Source organism: Octodon degus, unplaced genomic scaffold (genome assembly GCF_000260255.1).
Source record: "Octodon degus isolate 3935 unplaced genomic scaffold, OctDeg1.0 scaffold00046, whole genome shotgun sequence".
In the NCBI taxonomy this organism is placed as follows: Eukaryota; Metazoa; Chordata; class Mammalia; order Rodentia; family Octodontidae; genus Octodon; species Octodon degus.
In genome coordinates, this window is record NW_004524622.1 from 7,906,866 (window position 1) to 7,928,052 (window position 21,187).

Below are 21,187 nucleotides of genomic sequence, written 5' to 3' on the forward strand. Positions count from 1 at the left end.
AAAAAATAATAATAATAATAATTACCTTAGCACAAGCACTGAAATACTGCTACCATAACAGTCATGACAGTAGCTACGAAGGTGACTCATGAGTGGGTAGCACATACAGTATGGATACAGTGGACTAAGGGATAAGCTGTATCACGGGAATGGAGCAGGATGGTCCAAGATTTCTTCATGCTGCTTAGAATGGAACGCAACTTCAAACTTGTAAATTTTTTGTTTCTGGAACTTTCTATTTCATATTTTGAGCTAGCAATTGAACAATAAGCAACTGAAACTGGGGAGATAAGGGAGAACTAATTTTAAGTCATATTTTATAAGAAACAAATGACTTAGGGAGGATACAGCATTATTATTTTGATACTTCAACTCATGAACTTAATTTGTTCTACAGTTTTGGAAAAGATGGCCAGGGTTTTGTTACCCAATCCAGAGTTTGTAAACAAAACTAAAATTCACCAAATGCTTCTGTTTGCAAATGAAAGTGTTTACAAACAAAAGCATTTGTGAACCGCAGTATCACTGTATATGGATTCTGCATTGTTTCTGGGGCATATAATAGCCCCAATTATTCCAGAAAAATACCAGAATACAGCGTTATATTTCTTATGTGTAACCTCGTCTTGTTCTTTTCAGGAGTCTACATCTATCATCTGCGCTGTTATATCTATCAAGCCAGAAATCTCATGGCTCTCGACAAGGATAGCTTTTCAGGTAAAAAGGGAAAAAACTCCCCATGCTGGCTACTAGTACATAACAGATTAGCTCAACTCTGCTTTTCATTAAGAGGTGTTATTCCTGACAACAGAACCCTTTTTCATGTTGAAACTAATTTATATATTTGAAGTAAACTGCTTAGTTGTTGGCTAAGAAGTATTTAATGCTTCAAGCACCACGGTTGCTGTGCTGTACAAATACATAGACACATATAGCCTTTTAATAATCATCAATTAAATAATAGAAAGTACCAAGAAAAGCAATTTCTGCTGTCTGTATGCACGATTTTGTTTTTATCCCTGGGCCTTTGGGTTGATTGGTATATTATTGTCTTTGACCTTTTTTGTAGCTCTCTCAAGGTAACAGAAGATGGCAGATCTGCCTGCAGCACTGGGCTCTGAGCAGCTCAGTACACTTTTCCCTCCTCTGCCATCTTTTCCCTCATGTTCAACTCCATTAAACCATGAGGTTTTATTGTCCTTCATCACTCTGATACCAGATGGTTTTGTTGTCCTTGGAGTGCTTCGGATAAGGTCGTTGGCAGGGGAAGGGGATGGCTGAGGGAGACCAGCCTCCCCATGATTTGTGTTTTTGCCTGTGGAAACAAAGATAATTCAGGGGCCATTCTGTGAAGCCTAAGGCTTTGAAGTCCAGCAAAATGTCCCTAGACTTTCTATGGAAACAGCTCTTGAAGCATTTCTCTGACACTTCAGAGTACTCGCCTCAAGTCTGAAGGTGTCCCAAGCACTAATGTTAACCAGCATTTGTAAATGGTTTCCTTTTCTTACAAATTGTACCAGATTCAGGGTTATCTCTATACCAATACGTTAACACATCTACAAAATGTTTTCAGAAACATTGTCAAATATCCTCCACCAGAGGGCACTCCACCACAGAAAGTAAAAATGCTTTCAAATTTTGACGAAAGTTTCATGATACCCTAAGCATATTTCTTTTGGGGTTTTTTGTTTGTTTGTTTGTTTGTTTGTTTTCAGTTGGTAACGTGTTTATTAATTTTACCTTTCTAAAGACACATGTTAAGAAGGCAACTCAAACACACAGGAAAGATTAAAGGGATATGCAGATGACTTCTGGTTTTTGCTAGGCTCCTCCACAAAGCTGGCAGATGACCCCTTTGTTGTGCAGTAGATGCCCTTTGTGTCCATCTCACACTCTCTGTACCTGTCTTTTTTTTTAAATTTTATTTTATTGAGAAACAAATAGCAATGAGACAGTTTCAAAGCTGATTAATAGGACAGTTTCAGTAATTAATACATTGTACATTGTTATCTTCTTAGTGCTTATCCATAGTACAAGATGCAGACAGGATATCCTGTCCAAACACTATTAGTACAAATCTTTCTTCTTATTGAATTAAGTGAAAGTAGCTGTATATCTATCCTAACTATTCTGTATATACAGATACAAAATGGTCCTTCCTTTGTATCCCCTTTTTTTGTTTAGTCCTGTCAGAGATGGGTATTCCATTGGCATCTAAATACTATAGGTACATGAGTTCAACAATCCAACATAGTCCAGCAGTCCACAATAGTAGTGCATTATCCACAGAAGTTGTTGACTTGAGCCTTTCACAGCTCAGCATATTAATATGGCTTTACTTTATATACCTCATTTTTATATTTTTCTGCTAGATAGTTAAGACCAAGATAAAGCAAGACCTATATAACAAGAAATGTAACTTTTATATCTGATAAGATCAGTCAAGTACCCTCAGGATTTATCCTATAACCCTGTACCGCAGGTTGCAGATCCTTTGTCAGTGTCAGTCATGTGAATGAATCACGGCCATTGCTTGACCAATTTGCTCTCTGTGAAAGCCTGAGAGAATGTTTTCTCCCCATGTGACTCACCTTAGGCACACTCTACATCATCAATCACTTTCCTCTTTGGTCCCATAATCTCCTTGATCAGAAAATTTGGGACACAACTGAGTTATAGGATGTTACAGTGTAGGTTCTCCTATGTCCTGAGTCTTCACTGACCTTGAAAGGCTAGCATCAAAATGTTGGCTGTCCTTGCAGCCCTTCTATTTCTCTAATTTTTGGTCTGCAAACTTAGGTTGTTAACCCTCCAAAAGAGAAGCTTATTATTACCCTACAACATATGCAGTTGGGTTTAACTTCACTATCTGTCTGAATACCAAACATCTTAGGCATAACATGGAACAGGTATTTTCCATCAAGTATTGATATATTAAACATTAAGTCCCTACAGAATATGGAGATAAAAACTTTAAAAATTAAAAACATTTAAAGAATATCAATAAACCATTACATATTTTTTACACAGAAATTTAGAAATCTAACCATATACAGCATTGTAGCAGGACAATCCTGTGACTTTTTTTTTCTTGTCTTTTTTTCATTTATTACCCATTTTAAAAAACAAAAACAAAGTTTTACTTGAGAGACAGTATGGTAATAATTGGTATGTCATGACAAGAAGTACATATTTAGAAGGCCAGAATGACAGGCATTCCAATCGTGCCCCTTCTATTACACATTGCTATCTTCAGTGAAGTTGCTTGGTTCACAGGTATCAGCATGTATAGTAGTCAGGGTGAGAATCCTACCAATTAACTGCTAGTTTCAAAAACCTACTGATATTTCTCAGGATCACTGCCTTGCCCATCCAGTGCATATAAATGTATGGTTTTGCCCCTGTCATGTTTCCCAGCTTTTCTCCTTGCCCTTTCCTCATTGTCTCACTTTCCTTTTAATTGTGTTATATCTTTCTATTTGTATTTCTTCTTTTGAGTTCTTACACTAGGGAGACTATACAATATTTACACATGTGGGTTTGGTTTATTTCACTTATGAGTATATCTTCAAGTGGCATTCACTTAAATATAAATGCTTCAAATTTATCATTCTTTATAGCTGAGTAATACTCCATTGTATAAAAATACCACATCTTTTTCAACCATTCCTCATGTGACGGGCATCTTGGTTGTTTCCAAGATTTGGCTATCACAAATTATCCTAAGCATATTTTTTTTTCTTTTCAAAGTTTTATTGATAAACATATAGCAATGAGACAGTTTCAAATCAAATCGAAAGTACAGTTTCAACAAATAATACACTGCATATATTCTTCTTAGTGGTTAATTGCTGTACAAGATGCAGACTTGTGATCCTACTTACAAACACCATTAGAAAAAATCATTCTATTCATTAAGAGAATGCAACTATATATCTATCCCAACCACTTTGAATACACAGATACAAAATGGACATTCATAGTTATACCTCAATTTTTTTAAGTTCCGTTGTGAAATATTATAGGTGTGGAAATTCAGCAAAATATTCTAAAAGAGTCCAGTAGCCCATAATAGCCCATAATAGCATTGGGTCTTCTGACATTGGCAATGTCAGAAATTATTGACCTGAGTCCCCCACAGGTCAACATAACAACATGGCTTTACTTCCTATATTTCATCTTCATACTTTTCTACTGGATGGTTAAGACCAAGGTAAAGCAGGACCTATACAACAAGAGTTGTAGCTTTTTGGTCTGAGAAGGTCAGTGAAATGCCCTCAGGATTTTATCCTGAGATCCTGTACCTCAGATTGTAGAACCTTTGTCAGTGTCAGCCATGTGGATGAGTCACGGCCATTGCTTGGCCAATGTGCTCTCTGTGAAAGCCTGAGAGAGTGTCTTCTCCCCATGTGACTCTCCTTAGGCACACTCTACGTCATCGATCACTTTCCTCTTTGGCCCCATAATCTCCTTGATCAGAAAATTTGGGACACTACCGAGGTACATGACGTTACAGTACAAGTTCTCATATGTCCTGAGTCTTAATTGACCTTAGAAGGCTAGGGCCAAAATGTTGGTTTTCCTTGTAGCCCTCCTTTTTCTCTAATTTTGGTCTGCAAACTTAGGTTGTCAACCATCCAGAAGAAAAGCTTATTGTTATTATCAAACGATTTAGGCTATCAAGCTTAACCTCACTATCTCACTGCATTTCAAACATCTTAGGCATAATAAGGAACAGGTATTTTTCATCAAGTATTGATATGTTGAACATTAAGTCCCTACATAATATGATAAAGAACATTTAAAAATTAGATTATATTTTAAAAATAGGATAAAGAATTCTATGCTTCTCATGTTTGCACATAAGTCCAAAAATCTCACCATATACAACCTTGAAGCAGGACAGTCCCACAGTATTTAAGCATATTTCTTAAAGCTACAGATGTAAGACATTATCAGGCATAAGCAAAGAAACAATAACAGCTGTATTTCTTTCACATTATAGCCACCTGACATATTAAAAACTGTGTTACCTTTACATGTGTTAAGAGCTTCAGGATTGACATTAGTTTATGTATGTATGTACTCATTTTTTAATTGAAATGGGGTTTGTGCATAATCTCTAACTCCTACACTGAAGTGATCCCCCTGCCTTAGACTCCCAAGTAGCTGAGACCGCAAGCACACGCCACCGTGTCTTAAACATTGGCTTACTGCTTAAATAGAACAGTCCTCTAATGAATGAAAGGAAGTTTTGGGGGTAGTTATTTATCATGTAGAAAAATGTGGATTACTTCTTCGCATATAAGATATTTTTCACTCTACACCAAAGTTTCAGGGAAGTTTTCTACTATCTCATATTATAGGCACTAGGAGTATCTGAGCCTTTCTTGTGTGTTACTATCCTCTTCTGAGCTGGCACTCAATAAATACTTGCTGAATAAATAGATGACCAGTGACAGTAGAAACAGTGATAAATAGCATTTATCAATGACACCATATATGATGGGCTCATCCTAAGCAGTTTACATTCTTTGTATCCATCTCTTTCTCTTGACACTGGGAAGCAGATAATACTGTCATCACTTGGAGGAGTGAACCAGGTTTAGGAAGATTAAATACTTTCCCAGGGAATCATATAATGCGGATATGGGTTGAAATCAGATATGTCTGACTGCAGAGCCCACACTCTTAGTCATGACTATGACCGATTGCGTGTCCAATTAGCCTTGTGAGGACATACTCTAGAGAGAGAATCCTCTGTCCTCGTCCAGGCCTCACTTCAGTGCTCCTGACTCTCCATGCCACCTGACCCTTCTACATTCTGGTCTGCGGAAACCCTATCTCCAGGTGGATGGTGGGATTCTATCACTGTTGTATCCAGAAGGACTCTAGGATCCTAGGGAGCTGGACTTTCACCATAGCTCCACACTGTTCTGTTTTTTATCCATAGATCCCTATGCTCATGTGTCTTTCCTCCATCGAAGCAAAACCACTGAGATCATCCACTCAACTCTAAATCCCACATGGGACCAAACGATTATATTTGATGAAATTGAAATCTATGGGGAACCCCAAACTGTTCTACAGAACCCACCCAAAGTAATCATAGAACTTTTTGACAATGATCAAGTGGTAGGTAGTTTTGAATTTCTCAGATGACTTGGGGGGATGGTAAAGTTTCAAAGTACTGTTTGTTTGGAGACTTAAGGTTTGTTTCTCTAGGGTAAAGATGAATATTTAGGAAGAAGTATCTGTTCCCCTCTGGTGAAACTGAACTCAGAAGTGGACATTACACCCAAACTTCTCTGGCAGCCAGTCATGAATGGAGATAAGGCCTGTGGAGATGTCCTTGTGACTGCAGAGCTAATTCTGAGGGACAAGGTACATTACTGCATTTTCATTCAGATAGTTATTATTTCCACTGTTTGAAAAATTGCTAATAATCCTAGCCATCCTTCATTTGAAAAGGGAGGCACTTGTGGACATTCTGTTTGTTTTACAGGATGGATCCAACCTTCCCATTCTTCCCTCTCAAAGGGCACCAAACCTATACATGGTCCCTCAAGGAATCAGGCCAGTGGTTCAGCTCACTGCTATTGAGGTATCCTGATCTCTGTGTTTTATTTGATCAAGTCAAGTAGATGTGGCCACAAAGTAAGAATCTTTTATGTGGGGACAGACATCCTGTTGCATATTTTCTTGCTATCACTAATTTACTGTAGAGTCTGCCCCAAAACTTGAAATATTAATGGAAATCGGAGGCTCTTTGAAGCAATGAAGAGAGGTTAATCATCCTTGGAGGAATCTAAAATCTTCACTTACTGGGAGTCACCAGATTTCTGAATTTTTCCAGAGCAGTGAGAGAAGATGGTCTAGAAGAGAGTGCTTCTGTGTGTGTGTGTGTGTGTGTGTGTGTGTGTGTGTGTGTGTGCGCATGTGCGCGTGCGCAGAAAGTGGCCTGAGGTATGAGGCAAAGGGAGGGCTGGGAAATGGTGACGCACTAGAAGATGCAGGCTGATGGAGTAAACTTGGTGGCATGATGGATAGAATCTGGACCACTTTCAAGGTGTCTCCTTGCAGCTGTTGCTCCAAGATTTTTGTTCTCCAACTGTCTTGCTAGTTCTTAGAGTGACACAGGTAGCTATCACTTTTGAATAATCACATGTGGGACACTGTGTTAAGAAGTTCACATTTGATCTTCAGAGTAACCTCATGATGGATAAAGTCAGTTCTGTTTGTAATGAGACAAAGAAAGGTTAGTTTATCAATATTCACCTGCTTGATACATGGCACAGCCAGTATTTGATTTCTACAGTTTTAACAGCTCTCCATTTTTAGTGACTCAGACGGAAGAAAGGGGACAAATGCACTTTCTCTGTATAACCTACAGGATTCTAGCATAGCCTTCACCAGTATTTTAAGTTGATCTGCACCAATAGGTCTTAAAGAGTTTGCCAGGGACTAAGGTAGGATTTTTTTCTTTTGAATAGCGTTTCTAATATGTTGTGTTTACTTCTCTCTCTTTAATTTTCCCAGATTTTAGCTTGGGGCTTAAGGAATATGAAAAACTACCAGATGGCTTCTATCACATCCCCCAGCCTTATTGTGGAGTGTGGAGGGGAAAGAGTAGAATCAGTGGTGATCAAAAACCTTAAGAAGACACCCAACTTTCCAAGTTCTGTTCTCTTCATGAAAGTGGTACAGTATCCAGACTCTGTTATAGTCTATGTGTATTGAGTAGCTAGATTCTATTTAAACTATGAATACATAACTCACACAAATAGAGAATTTATTTATTTCTTTTTAAAAAATTTTTTATTTATGTGTGTGTGTGTGTGTGTGGTCAGCTCAGCCCACCAGGGGGTGGGGCTGGCTGGCATGTGGTGCTGGGGGATTGAACCTCTGTCCCTGTGCTTTGCTAAGCTTGTTCCAAGTAGGTGCTTTAGACCACTGAGCCATCTCACCAGCCCCAGAGAATTTATTTATTTCCAAAATCTAACAAATAGAAAAACTTTGACCAGGGCCAGGGAGATAGCACAACAGTCTAAGTGCGTGACTAGCAATTGCAAAGACCTGGGTTCAATCCCGGGCAGTACGTGCCATACTGGCCCCGCCCCAGGCTCACCAGGTGTGGTGGCACATACCTGTAGTCCCAGTGCTGGAGAGGCTGAAACAGGAGGATCGCTATGAGTCCGAGCTGTTTAGTGAGACGCTGTACCAAACACATTAAAAAAAAAAAAAAAAACTTTGGCTGATACTTGGCTTGTCAGTGACTCCCCCATGCCCAGATTCTCACACTGTAGTGATGGTTTCTTAAAGCTTCAGCCATCTCCAGTGATACAAAGGTATCTCTGGACAATATTTATTTCTCTAGTAAACTTTCCATCACTTTAGCTACTACTAAAGGTCCTTGGTCAGCCTGCTGAGGGAAAAATCTTAATCCCTACTCATGCCCCTACTAAAGCACTTAGGCCAGAGCCCACCAGATAGGAACTGGCTCCCTGGGGAAGGGGCACAGGTGGAGGAAGCTACATAGGGTGGTGACCATGGCCCTAATGCCCATGACTGTGCCCCTGAAATAGTGGCTTCCTTGTTGTACTGAAGTTACCTCCAGTTATTGGAAATGCAAAGCATCAGATAGTGCTCACAGTCCTCCATCACAGAACCTATAACACCTGGAGCACAAAGAAATCAGCCAATCTTTCTATTGTTAAAGCTGTTAAATCCCAAACCTTTAAGGGCCTGAGTTCAATCCCTGGTTGCACAAAAAAAAAGACAAAAAACAGAGGTGCTTTTTGGGGCCGGGGAGATGCCTCAGTAGGATAAGCGCTTGACTGGCAAATGCAAGGATCTGAGTTCAATCCCCGGTTCCGCCAAAAACAAAAAAAAAAAAAAAAAAAAAAAAAAAAAATCCCAAACCTTTACAAAACGAAAAAGAAAGCTTTTCATCTTACTGTCCTATATGAAAGAAATAAAGTAAGGTATTTACTTAAGTTAAAGAGATGGCTTAAAACCTTCCTTTTCCTTTCCCCACCCATCATTTTCCTGTCCCCGGCAGCTGCAACACACCACTCTTGGACTCGAGGACCATATGATTTAACCTCACATTTTACAAATGAGGAAGCATACCCAGAGAGGGAAAAGGATTGTCTAATATCCCGTGGATGCTGGACACCCCCATCTGTGCTGCGGTGGCCCTGTCCTAGTCCAGCCACAGTTAGCCCAGTGCCAGGTGCACTCATGGTCTACATTTGATCTTTAACTCTGCGGGGTGCACATTTTCTCCCTTCTTACACTCACTTAAGAGAAAATAAAGAGGTGACTTAATGTACACAGAGAAATGTGGCTAACTAGTGAGTGGCCAGAGTTTAGATTCAGGTCTCTCCAACTCCAGAGACTGTGTTCTTCCCTATGGTGCTGCAGATGGAGAGCTCCTTGGGTGCTTAGAATCCTGGAATCTCTAACTGGTTCCTCCTGAGCCACTTTAATCATCATCCACTTCCCAGCCCTCTTCTACGTTTCCACTTCTAGAGTGGAACCTAGCTGTGGTCTACAGACCCAAAAAAGCCAACTGAGTAAACTCCAGCTTCCATTTTTGTGCAAAGCCAGAGATACAAACTTCACTAAACTACAAATAGGCTCCCACTCTAACCTGTGATTCTCCAAACAGCCAGTGCTGTCAAGGTCCCCAAATTATAGGAATAGTAAAAAAAAAAAAAAAATATCTCCTGTTTTGGTACTGAAATTCTATGGCAATAAGACTCTTAGCCACAGTTCTTTTTCTTGGAGGTTTCATTTTGTTTTGTCTATTTCTAAATTCTGCTCAGGACTTGGCTAGTAGATTATCAAAGTTCTGGGCTTGTTAGCCCCATGCGGGTCCCCCTCTCAGGAAGCAGAGTGTGCAGAGGAAATATAGGCCCGTGGGAAATAATACTTATTCCACATCACAGTGCCTAAGACTTACAGAGCACTTACTGTGAGTGAGATACTAGCATTCTAGGCCTTTCACCAGTATTCCACAACTCATTATTCTTGATGGCATAACTAGAACATAGATGGCTTAGAAAAGTTCTTTTGTCACGCAGTTTATGGTGACAGACCCAGAATGTGACCTGTAGCAGCCTGGCTGAGATCTAAGGATCACAGCACTGAGCCACTTGCCTAACGTGAATTACTGGACTACTTCTTATGAAGCCCCAAGCAAACAGACTGAGTTGGTCCCTTGGAGCAAGTTATCAGCAATCTTGTTCTCGTGTGGTCTTTTAAAGAGAAATGACCCATCTCTTTGTAATTCCCAGTTCTTGCCTAAGGAGGAGCTGTACATGCCTCCCTTGGTGATCAAGGTCATCGACCACAGGCAGTTTGGGCGGAAGCCTGTTGTTGGCCAGTGCACCATTGAACACCTGGACCGCTTTCGCTGTGACCCTTATGCAGGCAAGGAAGACATTGTGCCACAACTAAAAGGTAAAATGCAAGTCTGTAAATAACATTTTTGGGTTTTTCATGCATGATTAGTCACAAACCATCTAAAGGTAAATATTCATCATCTAGATTCTACAGAGGAGGACCATTCTAGCTGACTTAATGTACGTGGGTTAAGTAACTTTCCTTGGCAAGTACAGCTCGTAGGTGGAGGAGCTGAGGCTGGACCCTTGCTGAGCTGAGAATGGGGGGAGCCACGTTCAAGCAATTTTCTTCTGAAATGTCCTGCTCCTGGATGAACGGATCATTTGAGGAAATGTCAAGTGCTTCATGAACTTTCCTATTTGCCTTTTAAGAAGCAGCAGGAACCACCCCCTCCATGAGCACTAAAAGAAGACAAGATTCTTATTTCAAATTACTTTCTGTGAGCCTTCCTCACTAATGCATGACAACAATGGTGTGATGTAACTTAAGAGATGGTTCATTGTTATCCATACAGGAAAAGCTTAAAAACAATTAATTATGTAAATGATAGAGCAGGCACATAATGCTTTAAATTTCCATAATAAGTAATAGTGAGTGATATAGTATTCTTCTGTCACTGACTTAAGTAGTTTTTGACTTTTAGCTTGCTGTGTGTCTGGCAATGTGTTAGGGATGAGGGTTCAGGCATTTCAGCAGATACCAAGACTCCTAATTTCATAGAATTAGACTTGATGAAAGACCACGGTGCCCTATCCAGCAAGCTTCAAGACTGAAACAGATATCTCTTCTCTGAGCAGCTATGCCATGACCCAGTTCTATTTAAGCTTCCATAAAGTGTGGTCTTGATTTTACAGAGCGTCTGAAACTTTCCTGCTTTGTGGTTCAAAATATCCTACAGAATTCTTCCCTCATGCAGAGAAGGGAAAAACAATCTAGTCATATCTGAGCAAAATACTACATGTGTTTATTAAAAAATATCACATACAAAAACAAAACAATAAGGGTTGGGGAAATAGCTCAGTAGAATAAGTGCTTGCCTGGCAAGCACAGCGTCCTGAGTTCAATCCCCAGTACAGAAAAAACAAAAAAGAAAAAAAAGTACAGCAAACATTGTTGAACTATTACTTTGTTTAGTGAAATTTTGTATCATTTCTAATGCTGGGTTTTTTTTTATTACTATTCTGTATTCTTTTTATATTTGATTTTTTTTCTTTCCTCTGTTTGATGAGGTTAGCTAGGGGCTTATTAATTTTATTTAATCTTTCAAAGAACCAGCTTTTTGCTTTTTTAATTCTTTGAATTATTTTCTTCGTCTCAATTGAATTAATTTCTGCTCTCTCTGTATTCTTTTTAAAAATCACATACAAAGTATTTTGTGCTGCCAGGCATTGTGGCATGCATCTATAATCCCAGCAGCTGGGAGGCTGAGGCAGGAGGGTTGCTGTGAGTTTGAGGCCAACCTGGGCTACATAAGCAAGTTCAAGGCCAACCTGAGTTTCACAGCGAGACTCTGACTCCAAATAATAAAAGGGGGGTTGAACTGAATTATTATAACTACAGGAATTATTTGATTTAATATGAAGAAGTGAGAGAAAGCAGGAAGCATGTATTTTAGGCCTAGAGCTACAGTGACTTATCCAGCTCTTGTTCTCACAGTGTATGGAGAAAGGAGATACCAGCCCTAGATTTATGTACGTCTCCCCAGATATTTCTGTTTTACTTGAAATGGAGAGAAATCACTTTACCTACTGTATTCACGAGAGAGTTTCTAGTCCAAACACAAGAAATCATTAGGAAGCTATAAATTCTGGCCTCAAAATTCCTTGTGTGGACTTGTCTGCCTCAGTTGGTCAGGAGTGGGCCAGGCCCAAGGCGGAGGCTTCCTGGTTAGTGATGCTGTGTTATTAGGGTGGAGAATAGGAACGATTTTCAGAAGACCCTGGAATACTTTCTTAAAACCAGTGGTATGGTAAATGTTGAAGAAGGAATCTTGTTGACCGTACTGGTAACACAGAATGCCACCCCTTGTGACAGCTTTATTTACAGAAGGACAGTTAAGGAAACAGAACAGAAATGGAGACTAACAGTATACTGAGGAACTTGCATGCAGTTGTGCTTCTGCGTCCCTGCCGATCTGGCTCTCTTGTTCTGTACTACTGCAGTTCTCTAGTGAGCTTATCTAGGAAGTATAGCAACACTTTATAGGTCTGCTTATAGAATATAAAACTACCTGGGATAGCCACTGGTATATCATAGATTCCCAATAGATATCAATCTCCTCTGTGTCTTTCATACCCCCCAACACCTCTCTGACATTAACTGAGCATCTGCTGTCCTCAGGCATGATTAAGACACAAACTTTGGGGCCGAGCCAACATATACTGCTTATTTATTTTCATTTACTCCTGTTTAAAATGAAGTAAATGACTTGCTTTCTCTTAGCTTTAGTTTATTGTCAAATCTTTAAAATGGAGATAATAGCACATATTTTCAATGACTATTGAGAGAATAAATGAGATCATGTAAGTAAAGTGTAAGCCCAGGGTCTGACACTTGTAGGTAATTAAAAGAGTGTGTCATCTTCCCTCATGGTATCTTATATGCATGCAAAAAAGGTGTCAGTTGCCCAGATGAGTTAAACGCAAAGTTCTTTTGGCTTAGCACAGTTTATTGTGCCTGGGTCCCAGCCTTCTGCTGCATATCTGACTGCCTATGCTTTCTCATTAAAAGGGAGTTGTACCTGTCATCCCACCCCCCAGCCAGCTAGAGCCTTTGGCATTTCCTTAGCTGACCCCAACACGATGAGCTCAGGAAGGGCTTTTTCTGGGCCTCTGCTCTAGCTCCCAAATCATGAGTCAGATGTAGCTGGGAAGTTGTTCATAAGCTAGGGTTTGTGCCTTCACCTTCTCCATACACCAGGAGAGCAAGAGGTGGCTAAGTCGGCTCCAGCCCCGAAATACACAGCCATCCACTCTGCTTTCTGCCACTTCTTTTTCCTCCCCTTCCCCCATCTTCCATTCACTTCCTACCTCCTCTCCTCTTTATTTCTTTATATTCTTTTTCCTAAGAACACATCTTAGAAAAGGAAGTTCCTTTATTTGTAGGTTTCTCAGCTTCATCCTCACTCCTGCATCATACAAAGCCATGTATTACGCAATTCACTTTTAATACGTCCTATGTATAGGTATTATACCAATTGTCCAAAACAAAAGAAACATGGCCAAGTAGTCCCCTGAAAAATGTCTAAAGCCATATATTATTATTTTGAGCAAAGCAATAAATGATTCAGTTATTTTCTACATTCAGGGGTGTTGTCCAGTCATAAAATTTACTATCCACTCTGTAGCTGCCTAACTTCAATTTGGAGTAGAATGTTCCCCATTTATTTTCCTGAGTAGCTTAGATTATGAAATTCTTTGCCTTCCAGCCTCCCTCATGTCTGCATCTCCCTCCCGGGATGTTGTTATTGAAATCGAAGACACTAAGCCATTACTGGCTTCTAAGGTAAGCTTCAGAAATGATCGCTGGATACCATCAGTTTTATCTTCCAGATGTCTAAGCATTTGGTAAATTCAGTCAAATGGCATCTCAATGCTGTTAAAATGATAGATATCAAACTACATTATTGAAGACTGATAGAAGAATCTAGATCTTGCACTCATTCAGAGGTATGATGACCTGTATATTCTAGAGTCCCTCAGCCCTACTAACCAGTCATCTACAGTACTGAGTCTTATCCATACCCAATGCTTCTTCCTGGACACAAGAGTCAGAGAGACCCAGCCATCAGTGTATTTTCACACACATCAGTGTACATACATAAGGGATTCCAATATACGTACACAGCCACTGGTGTGAACAGTCTACATGGTATTATTTGTTGGGAAGAGAAGTCTCAAGAGTACTTGACAACACTGAAACTTCAGAACAGGGGTGCAGAGCCATGCTGGGGCTTTTTCCCCTACACAAAGCAGAAATGTCATTATTCCTAATGATGCTATTTGTCATTTCATGGGACATCCCAGCATTTTATATTTGCCGTGGCTTTGAAGTGAAGAAGAAGGTGGAAATACTCAGGACCATATTTGAAAACCATTCAAGTCACTTTTACGAGAAGGAAAGGGGAATGGTGTGGTGGAGGAGGGAGGGTCTCAATGCAGAAAAGTGAGAACAACTATCTCCCCGTTTCCTTTGACACTTACGGTACACTTTCACAGCATGTTTCCATGTGCAAACTGGCCAGCAAATGCACACGATTGCACTTTAATATGTTAGGTCCCGAAACAGGGCCATACAGAAAATCTATTTCCTTCCCACTGCATTGAACTCACTAACAATCGGACCATGTCCAATGTAGGCTTTACAGCCAACACTGTGCGGCAATATATTCGAGTCTATTATCTGGAAATTCTACATGATCACAAGTGAAAATATCAAATTCTCCATCTCATACGGTAAAATGACTTTTTGCCATTTTGTAAACAACCCCAGTTAGTCTCAGTAAGACAGCAATCTTGGGGGAAGATAAGTATTGTGTACTGAAGATTCTTTATGTAGGTCTTTCACTGCTCAAGAAAAAATTGTGTCTGATCCTGCTCAATAATTTCCCTCCAGCTTTACCATCTGCTATTGTCAATCAATTCTTATTACATGCCTTCTGTGTGCTCAATAACACTGAGTTCTCAACAGCCCTGGTGAATAAGGAGAAAACCAAGCCAATAATCTGTGCCAGTATTTTCATTCATTTCTTAAGAGCAATTAACAGATGACAAGGCTACTGTGAAACACCTTATTTAAAAAATCAGGTTGCATCATAAACTTTAACCTTGAAGTCTGGCAGATTTGGGGATGATAGTAATGTCAGTTATTCCCACTGTTCTAGTAAATGATTTAAATTATCTTGTTCTCACGTCTAATCGAAGTACAGCATGTTAATAAGAAGCCTGATTAGAATCATTTATAAAACTCTGAGTCCCCCTGCTCATCACAGTGAGCATAGCTCAACTCTGCAAAATCAAATGAGGAATGTTAAACTTTGAAAAAACCAATGACAAGCTTGCTGATCTCCTATATTACATATACGGTATATGTAATGTGCACACATTACCACTAACCCAATGCAAGCTCCTTTTCTGGGTCAGCTGAGGGGATAGGTCAGAACTACCTAAGCTGTTGCTGGGAGCTGGAGGCTGTGTCCCTAAGTGACAACATGCTCAGAAACTTATGGCAACACCATGTGGTATACATGGGCTCTTAACAGATGGGCTCAGCACTACCACGATAAAAAGAAAAAGAAATAAGTATCTGGGACAATTCAATCAAGTGCTAGCCAGAGAACACAGGCATTCTTACATGGCCTTCTCAACAACTACCTTCCAATTCCAGTGCTTAAGCAGCATGTCAACAGCACTCAGCAAAATGGCTTCTCCAAGGACAGTGCATGTATGTATGATAAGCAAATGCATGAAGCTGACTGGGACTGGGGGACTGTGGTCTACAGTGTTAAATGAATTCTTTTTTGGGATCCTTTCTACTAATAGATTTTGGAGTGAAAGGTGATTTTTAAACAAATAGATTGTTTTGAACTTAAGAGAAGAATCTTCTGCTCCATTTAACAATCTGACTCTAAAAAAGCACATCACATCAATTGCTTTGGCTTCTTTCCTCAGAAAATAATGAACAAGTGGGCACAAATGAATTCTCCCATACTAACCCTAAATTTCAAAATCAGCAACTTGTTTTAATAGTGCTTTTAAAAGTATGAAGTGTTCTTTTCTTGGAAGCAGTTTTATTCTAGCTGAAAATAGATGTGAACAAACAGACTAAGTTTTGTATCTAAATTCAGAAACCACTGAGAATGTGAAAGTACTTTTGATTTAAAAAAAAATTTCCTCTCTCCAAAATCTCAATTCAGCTGTGATGATTTAGCCTTTAATCCTTCTTTGCAATGAATGCAATAGAAAGAATTGATACATCTATCTGTCCCTGCCTCTGTTAGCAATTCTCTTGTGCTGAACAAAAGCAAGGAGGCCCTCTCAGGCAGCAGCTGTGTGAAGTTTCCTTAATGAGATGTTCTGTCCTCACCATAGAAGTGAACTTGAACATAGAGTTTCAAAAAGGGAGACCGAGAATTTCTTCAAATTGCTCCAAGGGCGAGCTTTGCTAATGTCCCAGCAGGTACCAAGGGAAAATTCAAGCCCTAACATCCTAGTTGTCGCTTCTCTCACCTCCTGGTGATGCCTTGAAATGGGACAAATTCACTAAGGAAAAGTTTAGATAGGAGGATTTGGCCAAAGAAAAACTTGATAATTTCATAGTAGAAAAATTTTGGTGAATGAACATTTATTTGGTGCTAAAGCATAGGCATAGGGAAGACTGGGTGCCTATGTGATAAGATCAGATGACAGGAGAAGGTGGGGCCCAGGAATTACAAAGCTGGTGATACAGTTTAAGTGAAAGGCTTTGGGAAGGAAGATGAGCAGCTCCACGTATGCCCTCCTGAGCACCATGAGTTAGCAACCGTGAGGTTTTCTAACCCACTGAGGACATGCCATATGACTGACTGCCTCTAAGCCTTTCACTTGAGTTCTGTGGGTAACTCTTTTACATATGCTCAGAGAATAAATGAGGTGTATCCAATGATGAGATCATCTTGACTAAAATAAATTAATCCATGAAAATATTGACAATATGAAATATGTATGAAAACAATTTCTCCTTTTTTTTTTTTTTAAATGTTCATGGTGTCTTAACCTTATATCTGTGTGACCTGCTATGGGCTTTGTCCTCTTCCTGATCACATGTGTGCACATGCAGCTGACAGAAAAGGTAAGTATTATACTACTATGTTTAAGAATTACATAATTTTCTTTCTTTCTGTTTGTACTGGGAATCAAACCTAGGACCTTATGCTTTCCAGGCTAGTGCTTGCTGCTGAGCTACATTCCACCTCATATATTTCTTACCTATAAGTGATCTATAATAAATGCTTTTCTAGATCTAGGGGAGGGGTGCTGATCCACCAAAGGGAAGAAACCTTTTGTAACTGGGTATAACTCACATATAAGGATTTGTGCATGATAGCATATCTGTGCACATACACATATGTAAGCACACTCTTACTTAATGCATAAGTGAGTATGTGCATACATGTGAATAAGGAGTAATCCTTTTATGTTTCTCGTTTCTTGCTCCAAGATTGAATAATTGAGAGCTAAATTATAGGTAATACTTGTACTTTTGGCAATACCACTATTTCCAAGGCAGATTAAAATATTTGAGTGCTCACCAGATCAGATGAAGATTTATCCTGATTAGAAACCTGAAAGGGAAGGTTTCTGTAACTTGAAAATGTTCTGTAAGTGGCTTTATATTGTGCCTTCAACCTGTCCCAGAATTTCCTATGTAAACTAGAGGTACTCAACCCTGACTCTACATTGTAATCACCTGAGGAACCTAGGAGACTACGTTGGATGTCTAGGTCCCAGCCTGGACTGATTGGGTCAGAAACGGAAAAGAGAGTTTGGAAGCCATTGGTCCAGTGAAAGCAAACCTATGGCCTAAACACCACAGAGAGCTATTTGCATCATTGAAAGTTCTACAAGGATTGCCATCATTGGCTAGATGAAGCATCACACCTCCCTACACTTGTTTTGCATTTCAACTTTTCCCATGTTCTTTTTCTTAATGTTCTTATTTGGATTTCCAAGTTAACTCTAGGGCCAGCCAAACAGCTCATCAGATTAAAGCACCTTAGGGCTGGAGAGATGGCTCAGTGGTCTAAAGCACCTACTTGGAACAAGCTTGGCAAAACACAGGGACCACGGTTCGATCCCCCAGCACCACATGCTAGCCAGTCCCGCCCCCTGGTGGGCTGAGCTGGCCACACACACACACACACACACACACACACACAACACACAATAAATAAATGTTAAAAAAAAAAAAGATTAAAGCACCTGCTTAGGCAGACACAGCTGACAGGATTTGAGGCCCTGAGGTGGCGATTGAGACTGGGCATGGTGGCACATGCCTGTAATCCCAGCTCTTTGGGAGGCTGAACACAGGTGGATCGCTACAAGCCCAATCTACATAGTGAGATGCTGTAGACCCTTACTAAAAAAATACAAAAAAAACCCCATTAAGTCTAGATTGAGGTAGGTTCTATTATATTAACTCCAGATAATAGGCAGATGGAGATGAAAGAAATTTATGCTCAGAGATGTTGAACAATTTGCCCAAACCAGTGTGCTTTTTAATATAAGTACAGCTTATTACATAAAGATAAAATTTGAATTAAAACTAGTTTTTTAACTCTTAGCTTAGTGAGTTTTATATTATAAGATATTGTTGGCTAAAAGGGCTAAGGAAATAAGATAGCAGAAAAAACATCGGAGGTTTTATTTTAATTAACTTGTATATGTAATTTTTATGTTTTTAAAATCCTGTTGATAGTTACATTCAACTTAGGATAAAAAAGTGAAAGCCATAAAAATTAATAAACTGTGTATACAGTGTAAGAGAATCTTCTAGTGTAATTATGGACCTTAAAGTCCAACACATGTCATTGGCTGGGGATGGTCATTTCTCCATCAGCTCCTGAGCAGAAAAACTGTGAATGTTTAGTCCATGATGCGGATAAACAAAGTAGAAGTTTTGCTGTGTAAACTGGAAATCCAGGCCAACAGTAAAAATTGTTTTCATTTTGACATGTCTATAGGAGGAAGAAGTTGTTGACTGGTGGAGTAAATTCTATGCTTCATCAGGAGAACATGAAAAATGTGGACAATACATCCAGAAAGGCTATTCCAAACTCAAGGTACCTGGACCTATGCTGCTGGGGTTGGGGAAATCAACCTGTATCAAACTGGCTCCAGGCTGAGCTAACAAAATCAAAACACCTCCATGATAGGTACAGTTGGGGAGCAGTCTGGTGTACTTTCAGCCTCCTGGAAGCCTCTTACAACAGCTTGGCTTTGCCAAGATTCCAGGGTTTAAGCACAGCGGTTGAGTTATGGTTGTACGACTGCTATTGTCGGGCTTGGAAGCTTCTGGCAGAGGGCTTGCCAACACTGATTAAGCCAACATTAGGGAAACCCTGGAGTTACGATGTTCTTTGCAGAACATCAGATATCAATATGCTTCCTTCTGTGGGCTGAAAGGGATTGTTTTTGCTAGCTGGAAATTTGTCTTCATAACTTGTATGCTGTGTAAAATCTCAACCACGGGGGCCAGAGAGATAGCTCAGTGGTCTAAAGTGCCTGCTCAGGCAAGCTTAGGCAAGCACAGGGACGGACCGCAGTTCGATCCTCTGTACCACATGCCAAGCCAGACCAGCCCCCAGGGCAGGCTGAGCCAGCCACAAATAAACATTTTTTAAAATAAAAATTGAAAAAATCTTACCCACGGGCATATGTGTCCAGCAATATGACCAGTTCTTCATCTAAGCAGGTATGGTTCTCTCATCATTCTGTTAACGTTCTGAGGTTTTGTTGTTGTTGTTTTTTCCTTTGGCAGAACCGGGGATTGAACTCAGGCCCTTGCGCTTGCCAGGGAAGCACTTATTCCACTGAACCATCTCCCTGGCCCCCTGTTCTGAGTTTTCTAATTCCTCACTTTCAGTAGCTCATGTGCTGAAGGAGAAGCAAATAGTAAGGTAGACAAAGCAACATACAGGAGAAAACTTTTCAATTAAAAAAATAATCATTCAAATAATGTCCTCTTTAAAAGCAGAAAAATCTGCATCTTTGTATATTATTATCGTACTACCTTATTGTAACTTAAGAAACACCAGTATTCAGGGGCCGGGGAGATGGCCTGGCAAGCGCAAGAGCCTGAATTCAATCCCCAGTTCTGCAAAAAAAAAATAATAAGAAGAAGAAGAAAGAAACACCAGTATTCAAAGAATCACTAATTTAGAAAAAACTGAACTAGGCTAGGGGCTCCTTCTCACACTCCATCCTCTCCCTTCTTCTCTCCATCTGTTCCTGTCCTTTCCCTTCTCCCTTCCCTTCTCTTCACTTCTTTTCCTTTCTCCCTTCCCTTTTCTTCACTTCTTTTCATCCCTCTTTGCTCATTTTTCCTTCCCTCCTCTTCTAGTTTTTTACGGAGGTTTTCTAAGTACCATAAAATAAGTTTTCATCATTGTACCCACCTACATAAACCACAACCCAAACAAGACAAAGAACATTTCTTCCACCAGAGAAAGTTCCTCTCTGTGCCCCTTTTCTTCCAATTCCCCATAGCCCTCACCCTTCCCAGAGGAAACTGATCTAATTGTCTTTTCTTTAACTACTGGGGACTGAATCCAGAAAATGCTGAACTACATCCCAGGCTTCATTCATTCATTCATTCATTCATTCATTCATTCATTATTTATTTATTTATTTGTATTTATTTATATTTTGAGACAAAGTCTCTCCAAATTTCCCAGGCTGCCTTGAATTTCCATCCTGCCTCAGCTGGGATTACAGTTGTACACCTCCCTGCCGGGCCTGATTTCTAACAGATTGTTCCTGCCTGTTTGAGCTTTTTTTCCTCTGGATCAGTGTGCTCATACAGTAGTCTGCATGGGTTTGGCTTCTTTCACCCCATGTTGTGTTTTTGAAACTCATCATGTTGTGTGTCAGTGGTTTTCTCGTTTCATGACAGTGGTCCCTCGCTCATCCAGACAACCCCGCGATAAGTGAAAATCCGCAAAATAGTGATGTTATATTTATCTTAGTATTTACATTTATTTTAAGACTTTGGGCTGGGGAGATGGCTCAGTAGAATAAGC

The 21,187-nt window shown here is 39.8% G+C and overlaps 1 protein-coding gene across 5 annotated transcripts in view; it reads left to right on the plus strand.

Moving 5' to 3' along the window:
- The window catches only part of Myof (myoferlin), a 184,033-nt gene that overhangs the window by 136,026 nt on the left and 26,820 nt on the right, over positions 1-21,187 (plus strand). For 2 of the 5 annotated variants that reach the window (XM_023716196.1, XM_023716197.1), the window contains 10 exons: positions 640-717; positions 5,954-6,135; positions 6,226-6,384; positions 6,506-6,604; positions 7,540-7,701; positions 10,302-10,467; positions 13,838-13,914; positions 15,796-15,852; positions 17,227-17,238; positions 19,130-19,228. In XM_023716196.1, the coding sequence (XP_023571964.1) occupies positions 640-717; positions 5,954-6,135; positions 6,226-6,384; positions 6,506-6,604; positions 7,540-7,701; positions 10,302-10,467; positions 13,838-13,914; positions 15,796-15,852; positions 17,227-17,238; positions 19,130-19,228 (1,091 nt within the window). The remainder of the gene's footprint in view (positions 1-639; positions 718-5,953; positions 6,136-6,225; positions 6,385-6,505; positions 6,605-7,539; positions 7,702-10,301; positions 10,468-13,837; positions 13,915-15,795; positions 15,853-17,226; positions 17,239-19,129; positions 19,229-21,187) is intronic. The other 3 variants (XM_004632047.2, XM_004632048.2, XM_023716198.1) reach the window with 2 other exon arrangements.